The following is a 25079-nucleotide window of genomic DNA, read 5'->3' as shown; positions in this document are numbered from 1 at the left end:
TCCTCACCTTCAGGTGCACCCTGAAAACCCACCTATTCAGGGAAGCCTACCCCTCCCTCACCTAACAGCCGTTCTCCTTCATTCTTCCTACCACTCCATCCCCCACAGCCACTTCCTCCTGTGCTACTACCCCCTCCCTCCTATATTGTAAACTCGAAAGAGTAGGGCCCTCTAACCCCTCGTTCACTGTTGTTGTTGCTGTTCTGTTTCTTGTATTGTCCCCCCCCTCTATTGTACAGCGCTGAGTAAACCCTTTGGTGCTATATAAACTCGATGTAATAATAATAATAATAATATCTATCTTCCACAATTAACTGATGGAAATCCCATTGCTAGCTGTGAGACAACACAAGACAGTTCATTTCCTCAGAAGCTCTGACCCCGATGCTCATTGTGTTTGTATTGTTCTTCCTGCAGACAGTGAAAACTGCATGAAATGTCCTGATGATGAATGGCCAAATGAGAAGAAGGATCGGTGTGTTCCAAGAGTGGTGGAATTTCTCTCCTACACTGATGACACCATTGTTGCAGTATTTTCAGCTGTCTCCATCCTCTGTTGCCTTCTGACTGGTTTAATATTGGGGATATTTATATATTACCGGGACACCCCCATTGTTAAAGCCAATAACCGGAACCTGAGCTATCTTCTCCTGGCCTCCATCATGCTGAGCTTCCTCTGTGTCTTCTTGTTCCTCGGCTATCCAGTAGATGTGACCTGCATGCTGCGTGTCACCTCTTTTGGTGTCATCTTCTCAGTTGCCGTCTCTTCTCTACTTGCCAAAAGTATCATGGTGTGTATTGCTTTTAAAGCCACCAAACCTGGGAGTCCCTGGAGGAAATGGATGGGAACCAAACTGTCCAATTGTATCATTTGTGTCTTCTCACTGGTCCAAGTCATAATCTGTGTCACTTGGTTGTCTATTTCTCCCCCCTTCCAGGATCGAGACACTCACTCTTACCAGGGGAAGATCATCATTCAGTGTAATGAGGGTTCAGTTATCGGCTTCTACTCTGTCCTGGGATATATGGGGCTTCTGGCAGCTGTGAGCTTCATTATAGCTTTTATAGCCAGGACATTACCGGACAGTTTTAATGAGGCCAAGTACATCACCTTCAGCATGCTGGTGTTCTGCAGTGTCTGGATTGCCATGATCCCGGCCTATCTGAGCACCAGAGGGAAATACATGGTGGCTGTGGAGGTCTTTGCTATAATAGCATCAAGTTCTGGACTTCTTGGCTGTATATTCTTCCCAAAATGTTACATAATTCTGTTCAGACCTGACCTGAATACAAAGACAGTTATCCGCTGATATGTATGGAGCAACACTGGGCTACCTGTAGTTATTGCATTATCTCAATTATTATATATATATTTTAGTACTGTACTCGTGTTTGGGAATTTAAATATTTAATACTTACCTCTTCGGTAGATGGTGAGTCTAACTGAGTCTCCCTTGAAGAGCTATGGATGCCACTAGTATCAGATACTTTGGGTTTGTTGGAAACCTTGTCCCCTGCTGGGTGTAGTGGTTCCTCCCATCAGCCGTTACATCACTACAGAACAATGTAGTCTCTTATTGAGGAGGAACCACAGTGACCAGAGGGGGACAAAGTATCAAAAACATCCTAAACCATCAGATACCAAAACCACCCATCACTCAAGAGAGGGAAGATTTCTGTCATCACCTTCCATAAAGGTAATTAAACACGTTCTCTTAGAAGATGATTGTGATGTCATTTGTCAGTGTCACATTCATTATATTTATCATTGTATGTAGATGTATCCGACTATATCAATAAATTCATAAAGCAGTAAAGGTGTACAGAAGAATGAAGTCATACAAATTACAGGAGCATAAATGACATGAAGAAAAACAGTAATGCAAACAGCAGGTCACATAGAATTAGTAGACTGAACGGAAGTTTACAGCCTATAGTAATGGTGGAGAACAAATGTCTTCATCTTGGGGATGTAAGAGGGAAGGAAAAGGGAGTATAGAGAGGGAAGTTAAAGTGGAGCTCCACCCAAAAGGGGAAGTTCTGCTTGAAGCCTTTGTCCCTCGCTCCTCATTAAGGATTGGCACCTTTGGGGAGCGGTTACCCAAATTTAACAGGTACCCGCTCCCACTTCCCCTGCAATCGCCTGGGCAATCGGAAGTGGAAGTTGTCCTCCCTCCTCCCTCCCCGTAGTCTTTTGTGTCACTTGACAGGACCCAGAAGACTAAGGGGCCATTCACGAAGCGCAGCGCTTCTCCCGCATGCGCAGTGGGCACCTGTCTGTGAAGCTGCAAGCTGTCACAGCCGGGTGCCCACACTATAGATGCCGGGGAGAGAAGACAGCTGGTGAAATCAGCGGTGGTGGTGAGGACATCTCTGGACCCAGGGACAGGTAAGTGGCCGTATTTTAAAAGTCAGAAGCTACAGTTTTTGTAGCTGCTGACTTTTATTTTTTTTCCATGTGGAACTCCGCTTTACGGTTAAGGCAGGGTAGAAGGAGGAGAAATATTGGAGGAGGGTAATCAAACACGGGAGTGAACTAACAATACAAGCAAATAGTTCCAGTCAGCAATACAAGGCAATCTACGTACATGTCATCAATCTTATAAAGTACAATCTGCGTTATTTAGCCATATGGACCAAATTAGAATGAATTTTTTGTGCTAATAATTTTTTTTAATTCTGGTATTTTTTCCATTTCACATTGGTAGCTTAAATCTCTAAGAGTGTTGACCATACTGGACTGTGAAAGGAATTCCATATTCTAACAATGGTGCGTTCAGCTGCAAAAAGTAGGTAGAGAACCACAAATGTAACATTAGAGGGTATTTGTTCAGTACCTAAATTCAGTAATGTAAGGACAGTGTCAGGTAAGATCTAAGTTACATAGTTGGTCTGGCTGAAAAAAGACAAAAGTCCATCCAGTTCAACCATAGAAAAAAAAAGTTATAATCCTACACCCAAGGTTGATCCAGAGGAAGGCAAAAAAAACCCCAGTGCCCTATAATATTAGAGGCTAGGAAGTAGATAGCATTCCAGTAAGGGTGTCATAAAATATGGGGAAAAATCCTGTTTCTCCACATAGTCACCAGCACCTAGGGGACCATGTCAGGTATTATTTAGGTAACATGAAGGGGGTAGAATACCAATGATGGAGTGTTTTTTGGCCTAGTTCCCAGAGACTGAAACAGTAGCGCTTATATATAGTGGAGTGTGTGGCTTTCCAGCTCACCTTGGTGAGGACTTTATCTATGTTCCCCTCGCACACATTCTTGGAAGTACGGCTCATCAATGGTGGGTGATGTAGTAACTACCAGCTGGGAATGGAAACATCCTAGGCAAACGTACATATTCATACAAAATGATAGAAAAATGCCACGATATAGGTGGATCACCCTATAGAATTACTCTCTGACTCCTCAGTCAATATAGATGTGGGTTAATACCAAAAAATTAAAGCATACAAAAAATAGTCATCCCTGAAAAAGGGCTGTAAAGTAACGGTTTAAAATGAACCCAAGCAGAGTAGTTAATGGTACAAAAATGACTTTATTATAAATCTTGCATAAAAAAATATGAAACTTTGCAAGGTGAAAAATACACATCACAATATAAAAACTTGAGCAATCCGGATTGCAAAGGCCTAATGTCACAAGTTAGCCTGCAGTTTCGTGTTTGTGTGTTCTGACCTCCTTGCTGCAGTGCTGTTCCTGATCCCTTTTACATGTGTGGACTGTCTGTGCTCACCTATGGGCGTCGTCTGCTGTTCTCTGGGTTTTATTTCCTTCCTTTCCATCACTTCCTGGCCCACCTCCTTGTTTGCCTGCCTATATAAGACATGCTCAGTCTAGGCCACTTTGCCTGAGCAACTTCCTAGTTGTTGGAGCTCCTGTGTGTTGCTACTGCCTCAGGGGCGGACTGACAACTCATGGGGCCCTCGGGCAATAGGGGATCATGAGGCCCCTGTGTCCTTGCCCACACTCAAAGCACACCCAAAAAAGCCTATAAAAGTTACCAGGGGCATTTCATGGGGCCCCTTACTGACCCCGGGCCCTCGGGCAGTGCCCAAGTGCTCAAATGGTCAGTCCGCCTCTGTACTGCCTGTATCCTGCATTGACTACTCGTATACCGACCCCGGCTTCATTCTCTGACTGTGCTTGTTTTCCACCCGTCCTGACCTTGACTAGCCTATCGGATTTCCATTTGTCTCCTCCCATTGTACTCTGCTCCCCTGAGCGGTCTCCTCATCCTCAGCTGGGCGTACCCAGCGACCGCGACCTGGTCCCAGCTTGCTGCAAGTCCATCCCCACCATCAGGGGCTCTGGTGGAGAAGCAGGCTGGGGCTTAGACTCCACACCCTGGGGAACCCCAAGTTGACCAACTACAAGGGCTCACTACCACAGGAGCTGACAACTAAGGCTAATAAATATACCATACATCATAGATAAGCTCCATGAAATAAACACAATCCAATATTCACAGAAGCGGTAAATTTATATTATTATTTTACAGTATTTATATAGCGCCAAAACGTTTGCTCAGCGCTGTACATTATAGTGGGGACAGTACATGAGACAATACAGTAACAATACAATACACGAGGGGTTCGAGGGCCCTGCTCCTTGGAGCTTACAATCTAGGAGGGAGGGGATAGTGGTACAGGAGGAAATGGCTGTGGGGGATGGAGTGGTAGGAGGAGTGGAGGAGATCGGCTGTTAGGTGAGGGCGGGGTAGGCTTCCCTGAAGAGATGGGAAGAAATACCACCTTACTTGGTAAATGAATTGCAATACAGTTGCAAGAAAAAGTATGTGAACCCCTTGGGATTACGTGGAGTTTTGCATGAATTGGGCATAAAATGTGCTCTGAACATCATCTAAGTCACAACAATAGAAGAACACAGTCTGCTGAACATAATACTACACAAACATTAGATGTTGCTATGGTTTAATTGCACATAACATGTAAACATTCACAGTGCAGGGAGGAAAAAGTATGTGAACCTTTGGACTTAATAACTGGTTGACCCTCCTTTGGCAGCAATAACCTCAACCAAACGTTTCCTGTAGTTGCAGATCAGACCTGCACAACGATCTGGAGTCATTTTGGACCACTCCTCTTCACAAAACTGTTTCAGTGTAGCAATATTCTTGGGATGTCTCGTGTGAATCGCTCTCTTAAGGTCATGCCACAGCATTTCAATGGGGTTGAGGTCAGGACTCTGACTGGGCCACTCCAGAAGGCGTATTCTGTGCTGTTGCAGCCATTGTTTTGTTGAATGACTTGTATGCTTTGGGTCATTGTCCTGTTGCATCACCCATCCTCTGCAGAGCTTCAGTTGGCGGACAGATGGTCATATGTTTTCCTGCAAAATGTCTTGATAAACTCTGGAATTCATTTTCCCATCAATGACAACAATCCGTCCAGGCCCTGAGGCAGCAAAGCAGCCCCAAACCATGATGCTCCCTCCGCCATGTTTTACAGTGGGGATGAGGTTTTGATGTTGGTGTGCTGTGCCTTTTTTTCTCCACACATAGTGTTGTGTGTTCTTCCCAAACAACTCAATCTTGTTTCATCTGTCCACAGTATATATTGCCAGCAGTGCTGTGGAACATCCAGGTGTTCTTTTGCAAACTTCAAACGTGCTTCAATATTCTTTTTGGACAGCAATGGCTTCCTCCGTGGTGTCCTCCCATGTACTCCATTCTTGTTTCATGTTTTCCTTATTGTAGATGTGTCAACAAAAATGTTAGCATGTGCCAGAGATTTCTGTAGGTCTTTAGCTGACACTCTGGGATTCTTCTTTACCTCATGCAGCATTCTGCGCTGGGCTCTTGCAGTCATTTTTACAGGACAACCACGCCTAGGGAGAGTAGCAACAGTGCTAAACTTTCTCCATTTGTAGACAGTCTGTCTTACCGTGGACACATGAACATCAAGGCTCAAGGAGATACTTTTGTAACCCTTTCCAGCTTCATGCAAGTCAACAATTCTTGATCGTAGGTCTTCTGAGAGCTCTTTTCTGCGAGGCATGGTTCACATCAGACAGTGCTTCTTGAAACCAGTAAACCCAAAACAGGTGTGTGTTTTCTAAGGGCAGGACAGCTGTCAGCAACACATCCAATATCATCACACTGATTGGAGTCAAGGTTGGCTCACTCCTGGCTCCAATTAGCTCTGGGAGAAGTCATTAAGCTAGGGCCTCACATACTTTTTCCTCCCTGCACTGTGAATGTTTACATGTTATGTGCAATTAAACCATGGCAACATGTAATGTTTGTGTAGTATTATGTTCAGCAGACTGCGTTCTTCTATTGTTGTGACTTAGATGACTTTCAGAGCACATTTTATGCCCAATTCATGCAAAACTCCACTTAATCCCAAGGGGTTCACATACTTTTTCTTGCAACTGTATGCCTTTCTCAATTACAAAAATATATGTTAGATGGCATATTACCTGAGCATCAGGATGATAAGTGTTCCAATCACCCCATGGGGATTGAAATGGGATCGGGTAAACCCCAGAGGAACAAAAATAATCATACAGGCCCAAGAGCAATATATGCATATCACAACATGCCAATAAAGATGATGGAATACGGCACCGTTAGCAATCAATAAGGGACAACAGATATTAGGCCATGTAAGGCTCCATGTATACGGGACACTTCTGAACGATGGAAACAGACTGCTGGAAAATGCAGGTTAAAAACCATCTGTTTAGCCGCGTTTATGCGCGTTTATGTGTGTAATGGAACTGACCCCAGACTGCACTTGAGTACTTCCGTTAGACTCCCACTTCACCATCCAAATATCGACCACAGAAACCACCGCTGACCATACAAGACTAGACGACACCAGTCTTGAAGTAAACCAGGAAGTAGCCTAGTTTATTTTAACACAGATACAAGAAATATACTGTCCGGGCTCCAGGGTATGACCAGAGGTATGTGACTGACGCAGGGAAACGCAGGCTTCAGATAAGTTATAAACAATATAATTTATTCAAGATTAACAATACAAACATAAACGCAGTGCAATACTAAAACATAACACAGTGCAAACAAACCAAACCACCCACAGATAACAATATATACAATGCAAGCGTTGTCAGGCAGGCCGGGTCAATAACAAACGGGCAGGTAGGAACAGGAGGAGCAGGCAGAGAGTAGTCAGGTCACGAGCCGGGTACAGCAACTAACAGGCAGGTAGGTACAGGGGGGTCAGGCAGAGAATGGTCGGGGTCACAAGCCAGGGATCAGAACAGGAGAAGTCAGCAGAGGTCCAGATCAAGCAGGGTCAGCAACAAGACAGAAACAGGAACAGGAACAGGATGCAGGAACAAGATACAGGGCCCAGGAAAAACACACACCAAGGCAGAGTCTGCAGGTCTGGCCATCCCTTAAATACACCTGCATAAGCAGTTTCAGGTGTTTGGCTGGCTGCAGGGTTGAGTCTCTGATTGCTGGGAGCACCCGCTGGCCAGCCCTGGTACTGCAGCCCATAAGGCAGGCGAGTCCCACCATTGCTGGCCAGTCCATTCCTGACAGTACCCCCCTCAAGGAGCGGCCTCAGGACGCTCCAAACAGTCCTAGCTGGGCAAAATGTTCCACCGCCTGGGTCTGGTAACTGGCGGGATATCAAAGACTGGCACACCGGGCAGGACTCCGGGCAGCGGCACACCGGGCAGGACTCCGGGCAGAGGCACACCGGGCTGGACTCCGGGCAGAGGCACATCGGGCTGGACTCCGGGCAGAGGCACATCGGGCTGGACTCCGGGCAGAGGCACATCGGGCTGGACTCCGGGCAGAGGCACATCTGGCTGGACTCCGGGCAGCGGCACATCGGGCTGGACTCCGGGCAGAGGCACATCGGGCTGGACTCCGGGCAGAGGCACATCGGGCTGGACTCCGGGCAGAGGCACATCGGGCTGGACTCCGGGCAGAGGCACATCGGACTGGACTCCGGGCAGAGGCACATCGGGCTAGACTCCGGGCAGAGGCACATCGGGCTGGACTCCGGGCAGAGGCACATCGGATCACCAGGCGAAGCAGCAGGCACTGGGCCACCAGGCGGAGCAGCAGGCAGCGGGCCACCAGGCGGAGCAGCAGGCAGTGGGCCACCAGGCGGAGCAGCAGGCACCGGGCCCCCAGGCGGAGCAGCAGGCACTGGGCCCCCAGGCGGGGCGATAGGCACCGGGCTCCTAGGCGGGGCGACAGGCATCGGGCCCCCAGGCAGGGCGACAGGCATCGGGCCCCCAGGTGGAGCAGCGGGCGCCGGGCCCCCAGGCGGGGCGACAGGCATCGGGCCCCCAGGCGGAGCGACAGGCATCGGGCCCCCAGGTGGGGTGACAGGCATCGGGCCCTTAGGCGGGGCGGCAGGCATCGGGCCCCCAGGCGGAGCAGAGGGCGCCGGACCCCCAGGCGGAGCAACAGGTCTCGGGCCCCCAGGCGGACCGGCGGGCACCGGACCCCCAGGCGGAGCGACAGGTCTCGGGTCCCCAGGTGGAGGGACAGGCACCGAGTCACCAGGCACGATAGTGGGCTCCGAGTCAACTGGCATGACCGCGGGCACTGGGTCAGACATTGGATCGTCTGGCTGGACAGGGGGCATTGGGTCACCAGGCATCAGGTCATTTGGCTCGACAGCGGGCACCGGGTCATCTGGCAAGGCAGTGGGCACCGAGTCACCAGGCACGACAGTGGGCTCTGAGTCAATTGGCATGACCGCGGGAACTGGGTCAGACATTGGATCGTCTGGCCCGACAGCGGGCATCGGGTCACCAGGCATGACAGCGGGCACTGGGTCATCAGGCATGGGGTTGTCTGGCTCGACAGCGGGCATCGGGTTACCAGGTATGACAGCGGACACTGGGTCACCAGGCATCAGGTCATGTGGCTCGCCAGAGGGCACCGCGTCATCTGGCACCGAGTCACCAGGCACGACAGTGGGCTCCGAGTCAACTGGCAAGACTGCGGGCACCGAGTCAACTGGCGGAACAGCAGGCATCGAGTCGTCTGGCAAGACTGCGGGCACCGAGTCGTCTGGCAAGACTGCGGGCACCGAGTCAACTGGCAAGACTGCAGGCACCGAGTCAACTGGCAAGACTGCAGGCACCGAGTCAACTGGCAAGACTGCGGGCACCGAGCCAACTGGCAGAACAGCGGGCTTCGAGTCATCTGGCAAAACTGCGGGCACCGAGTCAACTGGTGGAACAGCAGGCATTGAGTCACCTGGTAAGACTGCGGGCACCGAGTCGTCTGGCAAGACTGCGGGCACCGAGTCGTCTGGCGGAACAGCGGGCATCGAGTCAACTGGCGGAACAGCGGGCACCGAGTTGTCTGGCAAGACTGCGGGCACCGAGTCGTCTGGCGGAGCAGTGGGCATCGAGTCAACTGGCGGAACAGCGGGCACCGAGTCGTCTGGCAAGACTGCGGGCACCGAGTCGTCTGGCGGAACAGCGGGCATCGAGTCAACTGGCGGAACAGCAGGCATCGAGTCACCTGGTAAGACTGCGGGCACCGAGTCGTCTGGCAAGATCGCGGGCTCCGAGTCGTCTGACAAGACTGCGGGCACCGAGTCGTCTGGTGGAACAGCGGGCTTCGAGTCAACTGGCGAAACAGCGGGCACCGAGTCATCTGGCAAGACTGCGGGCACCGAGTCGTCTGGCAAAACTGCGGGCACCGAGTCAACTGGCGGAACAGCAGGCATTGAGTCACCTGGTAAGACTGCGGGCACCGAGTCGTCTGGCAAGACTGCGGGCACCGAGTCATCTGGCGGAACAGCGGGCATCGAGTCAACTGGCGGAACAGCGGGCACCGAGTCGTCTGGCAAGACTGCGGGCACCGAGTCGTCTGGCGGAACAGCGGGCATCGAGTCAACTGGCGGAACAGCGGGCACCGAGTCGTCTGGCAAGTCTGCGGGCACCGAGTCGTCTGGCGGAACAGCGGGCATCGAGTCAACTGGCGGAACAGCGGGCTTCGAGTCGTCTGGCAAGACTGCAGGCACCGAGTCGTCTGGCAAGACTGCGGGCACCGAGTCAACTGGCGGAACAGCAGGCTTCGAGTCAACTGGCGAAACAGTGGGCACCGAGTCATCTGGCAAGACTGCGGGCACCGAGTCGTCTGGCAAAACTGCGGGCACCGAGTCAACTGGCGGAATAGCAGGCATTGAGTCACCTGGTAAGACTGCGGGCACCGAGTCGTCTGGCAAGACTGCGGGCACCGAGTCGTCTGGCGGAACAGCGGGCATCGAGTCAACTGGCGGAACAGCGGGCACCGAGTCGTCTGGCAAGACTGCGGGCACCGAGTCGTCTGGCAAGATCGCGGGCTCCGAGTCGTCTGGCAAGACTGCGGGCACCGAGTCGTCTGGTGGAACAGCGGGCTTCGAGTCAACTGGCGAAACAGCGGGCACCGAGTCATCTGGCAAGACTGCGGGCACCGAGTCGTCTGGCAAAACTGCGGGCACCGAGTCAACTGGCGGAACAGCAGGCATTGAGTCACCTGGTAAGACTGCGGGCACCGAGTCGTCTGGCAAGACTGCGGGCACCGAGTCGTCTGGCGGAACAGCGGGCATCGAGTCAACTGGCGGAACAGCGGGCACCGAGTCGTCTGGCAAGACTGCGGGCACCGAGTCGTCTGGCGGAACAGCGGGCATCGAGTCAACTGGCGGAACAGCGGGCACCAAGTCGTCTGGCAAGACTGCGGGCACCGAGTCGTCTGGCGGAACAGCGGGCATCGAGTCAACTGGCGGAACAGCGGGCATCGAGTCACCTGGTAAGACTGCGGGCACCAAGCCAACTGGCAAGATCGCGGGCTCTGAGTCGTCTGGCAAGACTGCGGGCACCGAGTCAACTGGCGGAACAGTGGGCATCGAGTCACCTGGCAAGACTGCGGGCACCGAGTCGTCTGGCAAGACTGCGGGCACCGAGTTGTCTGGCAAGACTGCGGGCACCGAGTCAACTGGCAAGACTGCGGGCACCGAGTCAACTGGCGAAACAGCGCGCACCGAGTCAACTGGCGAAACAGCGCGCACCGAGTCGTCTGGCAAGACTGCGGGCACCGAGTCAACTGGCGGAACAGCGGGCATCGAGTCACCTGGTAAGACTGCGGGCACCAAGCCAACTGGCAAGATCGCGGGCTCTGAGTCGTCTGGCAAGACTGCGGGCACCGAGTCAACTGGCGGAACAGTGGGCATCGAGTCACCTGGCAAGACTGCGGGCACCGAGTCGTCTGGCAAGACTGCGGGCACCGAGTCATCTGGCGGAACAGCGGGCATCGAGTCAACTGGCCTAATAGGATCATCAGGCTGGATCAGTTCATCAGGCTGGGTAGAAACATCATGCTTTGATGAATGGAGGCATCAGGCTGAATGGAGGCATCAGGCTGAATGGAGGCATCAGGTTGAATGGAGGCATCAGGCTGGGTACAGGCATCAGGCTGGGTACAGGCATCAGGCTGGGTACAGACCTCAGGCTTAAGTGCGGGTGCCGAGGCACCAGGCTGAACCACGGAAGGCAGGTTCTCAGACGGCAAGCTCACCAGTTTGGATACTGGCAGGATGGTATTGGTTGGAAAGAATTTTCGCTTTTTTCTGGTTTTAACTACTGGGGCACTGCAAGTAAACGCAGGTTTGTAAACGAATGGAGCAGCTGAGGACAGAGAAGAGCTGGAAGATGGAACAGAGGAGGGAGCAGTTGCTACAGAGGACTTCTTTACAGGGTTAAAGAAAGGATAGATGCAGCGAGTGGGAGCAGAGGACTGGTATGTGGTAGTTAGAGTATACTGGGCAGTCACTGGGGGTGCTGTCGGGGATGTAGGAAGAGTGCCTTGAGTGGAGGAATGATGTTGTAAGCTGACTGAGGCTGACTGAGGCTGACCATGTCTGCAGTATGGGTTGAACAAAACTCAGCTTACACAAAGCCTGTCTGACCAAAGACTGCACTGCGTTTATACAATCTCTTAGTATCTGTGGTGAACATGCAGCATAATGCTCCAAGAAGCAATCCACATCATCCTCTAATAACCATACCAGGGACTCTACCTGGTCGGAACTAAATGGCGGCAAAAAGTCATTCCTGCTTTCAGGGGTACCAGATGAAACCAACTCCGCACAAACCTGAATCAATGGCTGCACCTCAGAGAATTCTGTGCCCTGATCTACTAGAACATGAGCGATCCGTATACATTCTAGCAGTTGATCCCGGGTATACTCCTTCAGAGTCTGATAAGCATACTCTCTGTCATCAAACACTAGCAGATATAAATACACAACCTCATCAAGATCCATCCTTCCCATCAACAAGCCAAGATGACTTCCCTGTGCAGCCACTTCTGGTCAGGATTGGCCTTGGTGTAATGTCAGGGCTCCGGGTATGACCAGAGGTATGTGACTGACGCAGGGAAACGCAGGCTTCAGATAAGTTATAAACAATATAATTTATTAACACGAACAATACAAACATAAACGCAGTGCAATACTAAAACATAACACAGTGCAAACGAACCAAACCAAACCACCCACAGATAACAGTACATACAATACAAGCGTCGTCAGGCAGGCCGGGTCAATAACAAACGGGCAGGTAGGAACAGGAGGAGCAGGCAGAGAGTAGTCAGGTCACGAGCCGGGTACAGCAACTGACAGGCAGGTAGGTACAGGGGGGTCAGGCAGAGAATGGTCGGGGTCACAAGCCAGGGATCAGAACAGGAGAAGTCAGCAGAGGTCCAGATCAAGCAGGGTCAGCAACAAGACAGGAACAGGAACAGGAACAGGATGCAGGAACAAGATACAGGGCCCAGGAAAAACACACACCAAGGCAGAGTCTGCAGGTCTGGCCATCCCTTAAATACACCAGCATAAGCAGTTTCAGGTGTTTGGCTGGCTGCAGGGTTGAGTCTCTGATTGCTGGGAGCACCCGCTGGCCAGCCCTGGTACTGCAGCCCATAAGGCAGGTGAGTCCCACCATTGCTGGCCAGTCCATTCCTGACATATACACTCAGGGGATAATCCCCCCTCCCTGCATAATGACACAGGGTGGGGCAATCTACATTTAGTAACAAGAGACACACCAGCAGACAGTCCCATCAGGAGGGAGGGCTGCTGGAGACACGCCCCACCAAGCCAATACCCATAAACACATACATCCCATAATAGTTTGCGCCCAAGCAAGACACACAATAGAACAATGGGATGCAACCACATGGCATTAAACAATCAACAACCCCCCCCACCCCAATATTAGGACAGATCACCCTGTACCCCTAACAGGCATAGGGTGACTTACATATAAGAGGGATATGGGGAGCTGAGACAGGGGTCTCCCCACCCCTCCAAAGTAAGTTGAGTTCCATGGACCCCCCACTCCTGACACATAGTGCATTTGCGTTTTGAAGTGTTTTTTTTTAAATATAAGCACAGGAGAACCTCCCAAATGCCCAGAATGCACTGATAAGTGGTAAATTATGAACTATTTCAGACTGTTTCAGAGAAATACAGAGAATAGAAGCAGAGACAGCAGTATATGTTGAGATTAGCTGAGGTGTGAGTTGCTCATTAACATTTCTTTTGTTTCCAAGGGTGGGAAAGGTGTCTGGTGGAGGAAGTCATTAAGGCCACTTGGCAGGGGGTCTTCATGAGGAAGTTGAGGTGTGAATGGTCATTACCATATCTTTTGTTTCCAAGGGTGGGAGAGGTCTGAGGTGTAAATGGTCATTACAATGTGTAGAGAACTGAAAACAATGGGTGCTGTGGAAAATGCTCTCAGTCAAGGGATGTGATTTGAAGCCAATAGGAGCGTTCTCCGATCTCAGCTCCCTTCAGAGAGGACGGGCCGTCCGTTGGATTCACACTGTTCACTTCAGGCTGGTCAAATTTTATTATATTTGCTACTTTGTCTCACCCAATAAAGATGCACCTTCATTAAGGTGCTTGACTGAGAGCATTTTCCACAGCGCCTATTAATTCAGTTCTCTTCATCATGCAAATGATTAACAAGGCAGCAGTGGTGAGCTCATGATTAACTGTTCACATGTTTCCACCTGGAGTGGCCTCTCTGCGCTCATTTGTATCAGTTTCCCTTTCATTACAATGTGTGACAAGCTTGGTGGGAACATCCTGTGTTCAGTGTTTTGTCCATCTGAGTACCTTGAAATCGCTTTGCATGCATTTTTCATGATAAAAAAGGTTCTGGACAGCATTGGGAACTGGAAGAGTCTATTTGCCGCGTTTACAAGCGTTTACAAGTGTTTTGTGTTTGAAACGCTGATAAAATCAACTGCTAAACGCAATTTTTATGCGTTCAAAAAAAGACTGTAAACTCAACTGCCTGTAAACGACTGTAAACGAAGATGTGTACATGGACACATAGGAGAACATTAGGGGGAGTTCAGGGGTGCTGAAAAAAACGCTGAACAGCTCCTAAATGTGAGCCGCAGTGTACATGAGCCCTAATACTGAGCACATTACTGGGGTATCTACCAAGGTAGCCTCATCACATTAAGTGACTGAATTAAACTGACAAGAAGTCATCTGTGTCATATGGTGACCTGATACGGAATAAAGCGTAACATTTGTATGAGATAGTACCAATCATCCCAGAACGGGAGAATTGTTAGATGGACAAGTACTAAGTCCACAAAAACGCAATTCAAACTATCCAGCACATGTGAAGATCAGTAATAGAGATCAGCTGAAATAATGGCGCTGAAAGTCAAATGTTGCGGGAATTAACCCCGTGGATTTCCACTGATATGCAGACCTTAGTCGGTATATGCTTCAAATGGCACGGGGTATAGAAGTGCCAGCATGTAAAAAATGTAAAATACGGCATAAATCATACATTGAAAGTCAAATGTTGCAGGATAAAACCCCGGGAATACCCGGAAGTACGGCTCATCAATGGTGGGTGATGTAGCAACTACCAGCTGGGACTGGAATCATCCTAGACAAACGTTCACATTCACCAGCACACCATTCACTTTCTTTTGGGATGTAATCTTTTTGCAATAAAAACCTTTTTTGGACCATATTGGAGATCCATGGTGTGCTGGTGACTATGTCCGTTGCCCTTGGTGAAGAGCCGCCCATTTTGGTTTCCCATTTGTGCCTAGTATTGCATTATCTTAGATTAGATCGCTATTTTCTTTTTTTTGTGGTGCTTCTGATCATTGAACAATGACTATACAAAGGAAGGAGGTTCTACATATTAATGGTGAGGGTTTTTGTTTTTATAAAACCGTTTATCGAGATCCCAGCAAAAGGAATCCAATATTATACAAAGTACAGTAATGTGAGCGTGTTTACATAGTAGGGATTACATATAGAAACTGTAGAAAGCTTGTACAGGGATAACACAGCAAGGCCTCTCAGAATCTCAGCAGCATTCAGTATCCCAATACACTGGCCTCTTGTGGTATACTACCAGCTCTGAATGGACCGATCTGGGTAAGAAGGCCATCTATATGGGACTGAACAGAGAAGAGAGGGCGCTTAAGGTATCAAATAGCCAAACAGAAACCTGAACGGGAGGAGAACAAAGAAGAACACGTATAGGACCAAAAGGTAAGAGAAGAAAAGAAGAAAGGGAGAAAAAAAGGGGAGGATGTGTCAAATGAGAGTGGGGGACGTATCAGCTATGGTCTTACCCTTCCTACCCTCCAAAACGGTAAGGAAGAGAGAAGTCCGGTTGTTTCCCTCCTGCAGACGGGGGAGCTAAGAGTCATCCCAGCGTGCAAGAAATGGGCCATGTCTAGTGTGGTATTTTATAGGTACGTTTTGCATTGTGGTGTGGTTTTAAAGTGGATCCAGCTGGCCCATGTGGTGACAAATTTGGAACTCATATGAATGACTTTTTATTATTATACATTATTTATATGGCACCAACTAGGGGCAGACTGACAACTCATGGGGCCCTCGGGCAATAGGGGATCATGGGGCCCCTGTGTTCTCACCCACACTCAAAGCACACCCAAAAAAGCCTATGAAAGAAAGTGCCAGGGGCATCTCTAGGGGCCCCCTACTGACCCCAGGCCCTCGGGCAGTGCCCGAGTTCCCAAATGGTCAGTCCGCCCCTGCCACCAACAGTTTGCTCAGCGTTGTACAATATAACGGGAGACATTACAGCAACAATACAGTTCAATACAAGAGGGTTAGGAGGGCCCTGATCCTGGGAGCTTACAATCTAAGAGGGAGGGGCTAGTGGTACAAAAGTTAATAACTGTGGGGGGTGGACTGGTAGGAGGAATAGAAGATTCCATTATTAACTGAAGGCGGGATAGGCTTCCCTGAAGAGATCGGTTTCCAGAGATCGCCTAAAAGTGAGCAGAGTAAGCGATAGTCTGATAAATTAGGGTAGAGAGTTCCAGAGGATGGGGGAAGCTCTGGAGAAGTCCTGGAGACAAGCATGGAAGTAGGGGACAAGGGAGCTCCAGAGCAGGAGGTCGTGCGGGGAGCAGAGAGTACGGTTTGGGTGACATTTGGAGACAAGATTTCTTCAATGTTGGTCAATCTGGTCAAGCATTCCCTGACCGTCGGAACGCGTGTGGAACGCCAGTGCACTGGTATGCAGAGTCTGTCAGCGGTAACCATAAATATAGCTAAGGATTTATGGTAGGATTCCTCACATAAGGAAGTGTAATATAAAAGGTATTGGGCTGGTTTATAGTCCAAAGGTAGTGCAGACACTTCTGCGGTAATCTAGTGGAGAAAAATGAGAGATGTGTAAGTAGAAGTTCTGGTGTTAGAAAATTAAATTTGGTGTATAATGTTTTGAACATTTGAAATGCTTAATTAGAGAATAGTTGGTTTATTAACTGCTTGCCGTCCAGCCACTGTATTAAAACGGCCACAGGGCAGCACCATGCGCAAAATCATTTTTGAAAACGTCATTTTGCAAAACAGATAGGGGGCATGCATGAGGCGCGTGCCCTCCCTACCCGCACCGCCAATTGTGGCAGCGGCTGTCAATCACTGGGACCCGGCCGGTCATTACCCGTCAGATCCTGGTGATTACCGGTAATCACTGACAGGGAGCTCAGCTGCAGTGGTTACACTGCAGCTCTGCTCCCTGTCAGTTCGCAACACACTGTTCCTGAGAGCGGAGTTTAGCTCTCGGGATCAGCGTGTTCCTGTGAAGAACACAGCCCCGCCCACTAGTAAAACACTCCCCTCACACAGTTAACCCTTTCATTTAATAAAATGTTAACCCCTTCCTCCCCAGTGCCATTAGTAGTGTCAGTGTTTTTTTTTCCACTGATCACTGTATTAGTGTCACTGGGGATGTCAGTGAGCCAAAGTCAGTTCCCCCCCCCCGTGTCAAAATGTCTGCCGCAGTCCTGCAGTCCCATTATAAGTCACTGATCACTGTCATAAATGTCTGATCACCACCATAAGTCCCTGATTGCCGCCATTATTATTATAAAAAAAAAATCCCAGTATCTTTCCCGCCATTTGTAGACGCTATAACTTTCATGTAAACCAATTCATTTATACGTTTGGGATTTTTTTTTAGCAAAGACATGTCGCAGAATACATTTTGGCTGAAATTTATGACAAAATTTGATTTTTAAATTTTTTTACTGGACATGTTTTATAGCTAAAAGTCCAAAATATTGTTTTTTTTTCAAAATTGTCAGCCTTTTTTTTATAGCGCAAAAAATAAAAATGCACAGGCGATGAAATACCACCGAAAGAAAGCTCAATTTGTGGGAAAAAAGGATGTAGATTTAATTTGGATGCAGTGTTGCATGACCGCGTAATTGCCAGTTAAAGTAATGCAGCGACGTAACACAAACTGCTTCTTTAACCGCTTCCTGACCACCCTACAGCTGAAATACTGCTACAGGGTGGCATGGGTGAGCAAAATCACATATATACATATACATGATTTGTGCTCCCGTGGTTTTCACGCCCCTCCCGGATGGCGTCAGATTGCCCATCAGTACTCCAGTCATCACATCTAACCCCTTGATTGCCAGTAGCACGCTCATACACAATAAACCTCCATTGCTAGTATAGTGTCTGAACGGATCAATATCTTTGATCAGGTCAGCACTATACAAGCGTTCACATTAGTATAGTGTCCCCAAAAATGCAGCGTTAGCGGGATCAGGCCCGGCACCTGCCAGAACCTGCATTTAGCCCCTACGATTACCCCCCCCCCTTCTCTCCCAGCAAGTGCAGTGTCAGTAGGTCACTGTCACTGATACATTGCACACAAAACCGCAGTGTTCGCAGAATCAGGCCTGATCTCTGTTAGCACTTGCCGGTAAATTTTGAGGACTCTCATATGCAGCAGAGTGCCAGTACTAGTGCCGCGCTACCTTTTGGTGAACTGGCAAGCACCAGCAGTCTAGTACATCCTGGTCTTTCGCATACCTCTTAGATTGTAAGCTCCCAGGATCAGGCCCTCCTAACCCTCTTGTATTGAACTGTATTGTTGCTGTATTGTCTCCCGTTATACTGTACAGCGCTGAGCACACTGTTGACGCCATAAATCCTGTATAATAATAATAATACCAGCACTGCAGTATGACTTGGTGACGTGGCGAGTCCCATAAGTGCAGTACAAGCCGGAGTGGTGGTGAGCACAAGTATTGTCCTGCAACCACCAAGAATTTGCACACAGGCCTGTAGAGTTCCGAGTATCCTTCCAGATGTGCTTGCAAATCCCGATTGACAGCCCACAAATTCTGCAGCACCCGTACTTCCCCCATTCACTGCCAAACCCGGAATTCAGGTGGAAATAGCAAATTTAAATACTCCCCTTGATTTTTGGAGCTGTTTTTCATGGAAGATCTGTATGCATTTATTGTGGATCAAAGCAGTTTATATGCACAACAATTTATCACCGCCAACCCAAATTCAAACCTTGCCAGACCATTCGCATGGAAACTCGTTACGGTTTCTGTATTTACATTTTATTTGGGCCTAACCCTCAACATGGGCATTACTAAAAGAAATGAATTGTGGTTGTATTGGTCCGCAGACCCGATTCATCATATGCCGTGTTCTCTGCTGCCATGGCCAGGCATAGATATGAGAGTATAATGTGTTTTATGCATTTCAATGACAATACGCTCTGTCATCCTCGGGGTGACCCTGAATTTGACCGGCTCCACAAAATTCAGCCCCTCGTAAATCACCTTAACCAAAAATTTGCAGATGTCTATACTCCCCAGCAAAACATCTGCGCTGATGAGTCCCTCATTAATTTTTCTGGCCACCTTACATTCAAACAATTTCTCCCCAGCAAGCGTGCCAGATATGGGGTCAAGATGTAGAAGACCTGTGAGAGGGCAACAGGCTATACTTATAAGTTTCGGATTTATGAGGGAAAAGATAGTCATGTGGAGCCCCCCAGATGCCCAGACTACATGGGGAGCAGTGGCAAGATAGTTTGGGACTTGGTGTCATCATTTCTCCATATGGGGTACCACTTATACGTGGACAAGTTTTATTCAAGCGTGCCACTATTTAGACATTTGTACAATCTTGGAACTGGCGCATGTGGCACCGTGTGACCTAATGTGTGCCCACCATTAGAAGTGGGTGGATGCAGGGCAGTATATTCTAATGGTGGGCATACCACACACTTTTTCTGGCAGAGATTTCTTCTCTTTTTTGTCATTCAGTCCACAGGCTGCATACAAAAAGAAAAAAGAACATAGCATATATACCCAACAAGGACCAACAATGTACTGGTACATCACTGGATTTGAATGATTATACCAGGATGATGCTACAGCTGCAGGCATCATCCTGGTGTCTTTTTATTTCAGCCGGTGATCGGCTTTCATGTAAAAGCAATCCTAGTGGCTAATTAGCTGCAAGATTGCTTTTACAAGCAGTGGGAGATGATGTCCCCCCTCCCCCGCTGCCTTCCACGGCCTTCTCGGGCAGTCCTGTGCCATCGGGGGAACCTGAGAATGCAGCCGGTGTTTCTGCCAGCTGACCATAGAGCTGATTGGAGACCAGAATGGTGCCAATCATCTCTATAGTCTAAGAATTCGGAAGCTCCGAGCATTTCATCACTTCAGACTCGCAGGATATAAACAGCGCCATTTGTAAATTGGGAAAGCATCTGATCACCGATCTTGGTGACATGAGATAATGTAAGAGCAGAGGAGATATCTAGAGTCTGATAGACCCCAGATTTCTCAAAAAAGAATATATGACAATGCCCATTGAAGTTATGGGGGATATTTGTATTCCCTGTTATAGCATTAAAAGCGATAAAAAAAAAAAATGAAAGGTACAATGTAAAAATAATTAAAAAAAAAATCGAAATAACTAAAAAAAAAAAAATTGCCCCTCCCATGCACGCACACCTGTGTGCACAAGCCTTGACCCTGTGCCGTTATGCACCATGCATGTGAGGTATCGCCATGAACATCAGATGAAGGGCAGTAATTCTAACACTAGACCTCCTCTGTAAATCTAAAATGGTGGCTTTTAAAGGCTTTTAAAGTGCTGCCTATGGATATTAAAAATGTTTGCAGTTTGTCGCCATTGAATGGGGCATGCACAGTTTTAAAGCATGTCATGTTTGGTATCTATTTACTCGGCATACCATTATCTTTTGTATTTTACCAAACAATTGGCCAATATATGGTGTTTTGTTCATTAAAAGTAAAACAAGTGTATTTTTTTTTTTAAATTTGCTTAGAAAAATCATTGCGCGAGTACTATGTGCCATAAAAATTTGTAGCACCCACTATTATATTCACTAGGGTGTCTGCTTTAAAAAAATATATAATGTTTGGGGTTTAAATTAATTTCCTAGCAAAAAATACAGATTTTTTCATGTGAACAAAAAGTGTCATTAAAGGCTTGGTCTTCAGGTGGTTAGAAGAGTGAATGATGTGTGGCATAAACTTCTAATGCTGGGCATAAAACGCCCCCACCCCCCAAAACAACCCCTTTTTGGAAAGTGGACACCCCAAACTATTTTCTGAGAGGCACGTTGAATCAATAGAAGAATTTATTTTTTTACCACAAGTTTTTGAAAAATGACAATTTTTTTTTTTTTTTTTACACACAATTGTCACTTAAATGATTTATTGCTCACACATGCCATGGGTATATGTGGAATTACTCCCCAAAATACATTCTGCTACTTCTCCCGAGTATGGGGGTACCACATGTGAGAGACGTTTTGGCAGTCTAGCCAACTACAGGACCCCAAAATCCAATAAGAACCTTCAGGCTTTTAAATGGCTTTATTTCCTCATTACACTTCCAGACTACCTATCACAGTTTCGGAGGCCCTGAAATGCCAGGATAGCACCAAACCCCCCCAAATGACCCCTTTTTTGGAAAGTAGACACCCCAAGGAATGTGATAAGAAGCATGGTGAGTATTTTATAGATCTCATTTGTTGCCACAAGTTTTTAGAAAATGAAGAAAAAAAACAAAAACATATTTTTTCTATTCTTTTTTTATATTGCAGAACCTTTTGAGAAAAAATTAGATCTGCAAAATACTCATCATGCCTCTTTTTAAATTCCTTGGGGTGTCTACTTTCCAGAAAGGGGTCATTTGGGGGGGTTTGGTGCTATACTGGCATTTCAGGGCCTCCGAAACTGTGATAGGTAGTGAGGAAGTGAAATGAGGAAGTTACACACCTTCAGGCTTTCAAAGTGGTCATTGGATTTCAGGCCCCTGTATGTGGCTAGGCTCCCAAAAAGTCTCACACATGTGGTATCCCCATACTCAGGAGAAGTACCAGAATGTATTTTGGGGTGTAATTCCATATACAGTGAGGAACAGAAGTATTTGAACACCCTGCAATTTTGCAAGTTCTCCCACTTAGAAATCATGGAGGGGTCTGACATTCACATTGTAGGTGCATTCCCACTCTGAGGACAGAATTAAAAAAAATAAATTCAGGAAATCACATTGTATGATTTGTAAAGAATGTATTTGTCTTGCACTGCTGAACAGAAGTATTTGAACCCCTGAGAAGATCCGTGTTATTATTTAGTACAGAAGCCTTTGTTTGCAATTACAGAGGTCAGACGTTTCCTGTAGTTCCTGACCAGGTTTGCACTGCAACAGGGATTTTGGCCCCCTCCTCCACACAGATCTCCTCTAGATCTGTCAGGTTTCAGGGCGGTCGCTGAGCAACATGGAGTTTCAGCTCCCTCCAAAGATGTTCTATTGGATTTAGGTCTGGAGACTGGCTAGGCCACTCCAGAACCTTGATATGCTTCTTACGGAGCCACTCCTTGGTTCTCCTGGCTGTGTGATTTGGGTCGTTGTCATGTTGGAAGACCCAGCCACGACCCATCTTCAATGCTCTGACTGAGGGAAGGAGGTTGTTGCTCAAAATCTCACAAAAAATGGCCCCATTCATCCTCTCCTTAATACAGTGCAGTCGTCCTGTCCCCTTTGCAGAAAAGCACCCCCAAAGCATGATGTTACCACCCCCATGCTTCACAGTAGGGATAGTGTTCTTGGGATGCAACTCATCCTTCTTTTTCCTCCAAACACGATGAGTGAAGTTTAAAACAAAAAGTTCTACTTTGGTCTTATCTGACCACATGACTTTCTCCCATGCCTCCTCTGGATCATCCAGATGGTCATTGGCAAACTTCAGACGGGCCTGGACATGTGATTACTTGAGCAGGGGAACCTTCCGTGCAATGCATGATTTGAAACCATGACGGCATAGTGTTCTACCTACAGTGACCTTTGAAACTGTGGTCCCAGCTCTCTTCATGTCATTGACCACCTCCTCCCTTGTAGTTCTGGGCTGATTCCTCACCTTTCTTATCATCAGTGATCTCCCACGAGGTGAAATCTTGCATGGAGCCCCAGTCCGAGGGAGACTGACAGTCGTCTTTAGCCTCTTCCATTTTCTAACAATTGCTCCAACAGTTGATCTATTTTCACCAAGCTGCTTGGCAATTGCCCCGTAGCCCTTTCCAGCCTTGTGGAGGTCCACAATTTTGTCTCTGGTTTCTTTTGAAAGCTCTTTGGTCTTGCCCATGGTAGTAGTTGACGTCTGACTGACTGTGGGGTGGACAGGTGTCTTTTAACAGCTCAGACAGGTGCTACTAAGTTAGATTCATGAGTGGAGTAGAGGTGGAATTTTTAAAGGCGCAGTAACAGGTCTTTGAGAGCCAGAATTCTTGCTGTTTCTCAGGTGTTCAAATACTTCTGTTCAGCAGTGCAAGACAAATAAATTCTTTAAAAAATCATACAATGGGATTTCCTGAAATGTTTTTGAAATTCTGTCTCTCAGAGTGGGAATGCACCTACAATGTGAATTTCAGACCCTCCATGATTCCTAAGTGGGAGAACTTTCAAAATTGCAGGGTGTTCAAATACTTCTGTTCCCCAGTGTATACCCATGGCTTGAGCGAGAAATAAATCATTTAAATGACAACTTTATGTAAAAAAAAAATGTTTTTGTGATTTTCCAGAAACTTGTGGAAAAAATAAATCTTCCATGCACTCAATATGCCTCTCAGCAAATAGCTTAGAGTGCCTACTTTCTGAAAAGGGGTCATTTGGGGGGTGTTTGTACTATCCTGGTATTTGGGGGTGTTTGTACTGTCCTTTTATTTGGGGGTGTTTGTACTATCCTGGTATTTGGAGGTGTTTGTACTATCCTGGTATTTGGGGGTGTTTGTACTGTCCTGGTATTTGGGGGTGTTTGTACTGTCCTGCTGTCCTGGTATGTGGAGGTGTTTGTACTGTCCTGGTATTTGGGGGTGTTTGTACTGTCCTGGTATTTGGGGGTGTTTGTACTGTCCTAGTATTTGGGGTGTGTTTGTACTGTCCTGGTATTTGGGGGTGTTTGTACTGTCCTGGTATTTGGAGGTGTTTGTACTGTCCTGGTATTTGGGGGTGTTTGTACTGTCCTGGTATTTGGGGGTGTTTGTACCGTCCTGGTATTTGGGGGTGTTTGTACTATCCTGGTATTTGGGGGTGTTTGTACTATCCTGGTATTTGGGGGTGTTTGTACTGTCCTGGTATTTGGGGGTGTTTGTACTGTCCTGGTATTTTAGCACCCCATGAAATGTGATGAGCAGTCAGAAAGTAAAAGCTGTGTAAATTCCATTATCTATCCCATAGTTTGTAGACACTATAACTGTCACACAAAGCAATAAATATATACTTACTGGGATTTTTTTAACCAAAAACATGGAGCAGAATACATTTTGGCCTAAATTTATGACAGAATTTTAGGGTTTTTTTGGATATTTTTTACAACCGAAATGCAAAAATATTGTTTTTTTCAAAAAAAAATTTTTTCTTCCAAACTTTTTCTGTTTATAGCGCCAAAAATAAAAAATGCACAGGTGATCAAATACCACCAAAAGAAAGCTCTATTTGTGTGAAAAAAAGGACATAAATTACATTTATGAATTGTATTGCATGACAGCGCAATTGTCCGTTAAACAAGCGCAGCGCTGTATAGCAAAAAAAAAGGGCGTAAATTGCAGTATCTATACCATAGTTTTGTATAACTTTTTGGTCTTTTTTTGTTTATAGCATGAAAAATAAAAAGTGCACAGGTGATCAAATAAAACCGAAAGAAAGCTCTATTTGTGTGAAAAAAAGGACGTAAATTTTGTTGGGTGCAGCATTGCATGACCGCGCAATTATCAGTTGAATTAGTGCAGCACTGAGTAGCAAAAAGAGGCGTGGTCATTAAGGGGGGTAAATCCTCGGGAGGGCGAGGGGTTAATGATGTTTTACAGTATTGCACTATTTGTTTTGTTTTCCATTGTCATCCAATCGTGGGAGTCGTTTCTGGAGGGTATTGAGTACAGAGTTCTCTGGGAGGACACGCCCAGTCACTTTCAGCTTGTTTGACTCTTTTACCATCTCAGCAAAGAGTTCACCCCATCCGGTGAGTGCGGATAGAGCATTAATCACGGATGATGTGAGCACATTTGTTTGAAGAATTTTGGAGCACGGTTTCTTTTGCGATTGAGCACAATTCATATATTTTTGGAAAAAAAATTTTTTTTGTGGCCTTTATATTTATTTATTACTAAAGACTGGGCCCCTTTCTGAACGTGCTATAAAAGGCCTTAATGGCAGCTTCCACTTCCATACCACCTTTCACTAT

General features: G+C 47.4%; 1 protein-coding gene across 1 annotated transcript; it reads left to right on the top strand.

Annotated features, from left to right (window-relative positions):
• Positions 1-417: 417 nt before the first annotated feature.
• On the top strand, positions 418-1817 carry LOC149457651 (vomeronasal type-2 receptor 26-like). Its single transcript, XM_089683405.1, has one exon. The coding sequence runs from the start codon at positions 432-434 to the stop codon at positions 1308-1310; it is 879 nt and encodes a 292-aa protein (XP_089539531.1). The 5' UTR covers positions 418-431; the 3' UTR covers positions 1311-1817.
• The last annotated feature ends 23262 nt before the right edge of the window (positions 1818-25079 follow it).

This window comes from Staurois parvus, unplaced genomic scaffold, assembly GCF_062004578.1.
Source record: "Staurois parvus isolate SC_StPar_1 unplaced genomic scaffold, SC_StPar_1.0 ptg000308l, whole genome shotgun sequence".
NCBI classification, from domain to species: Eukaryota; Metazoa; Chordata; class Amphibia; order Anura; family Ranidae; genus Staurois; species Staurois parvus.
The sequence above is the reverse complement of the archived record's forward strand: the minus strand, read 5'-3'. Positions and strand labels throughout refer to the sequence as shown.

Excerpts from the sequence above, each read along its gene's own strand:
- LOC149457651 (XM_089683405.1), top strand. The coding sequence starts at position 432 with ATGAAATGTCCTGATGATGAATGGCCAAATGAGAAGAAGGATCGGTGT.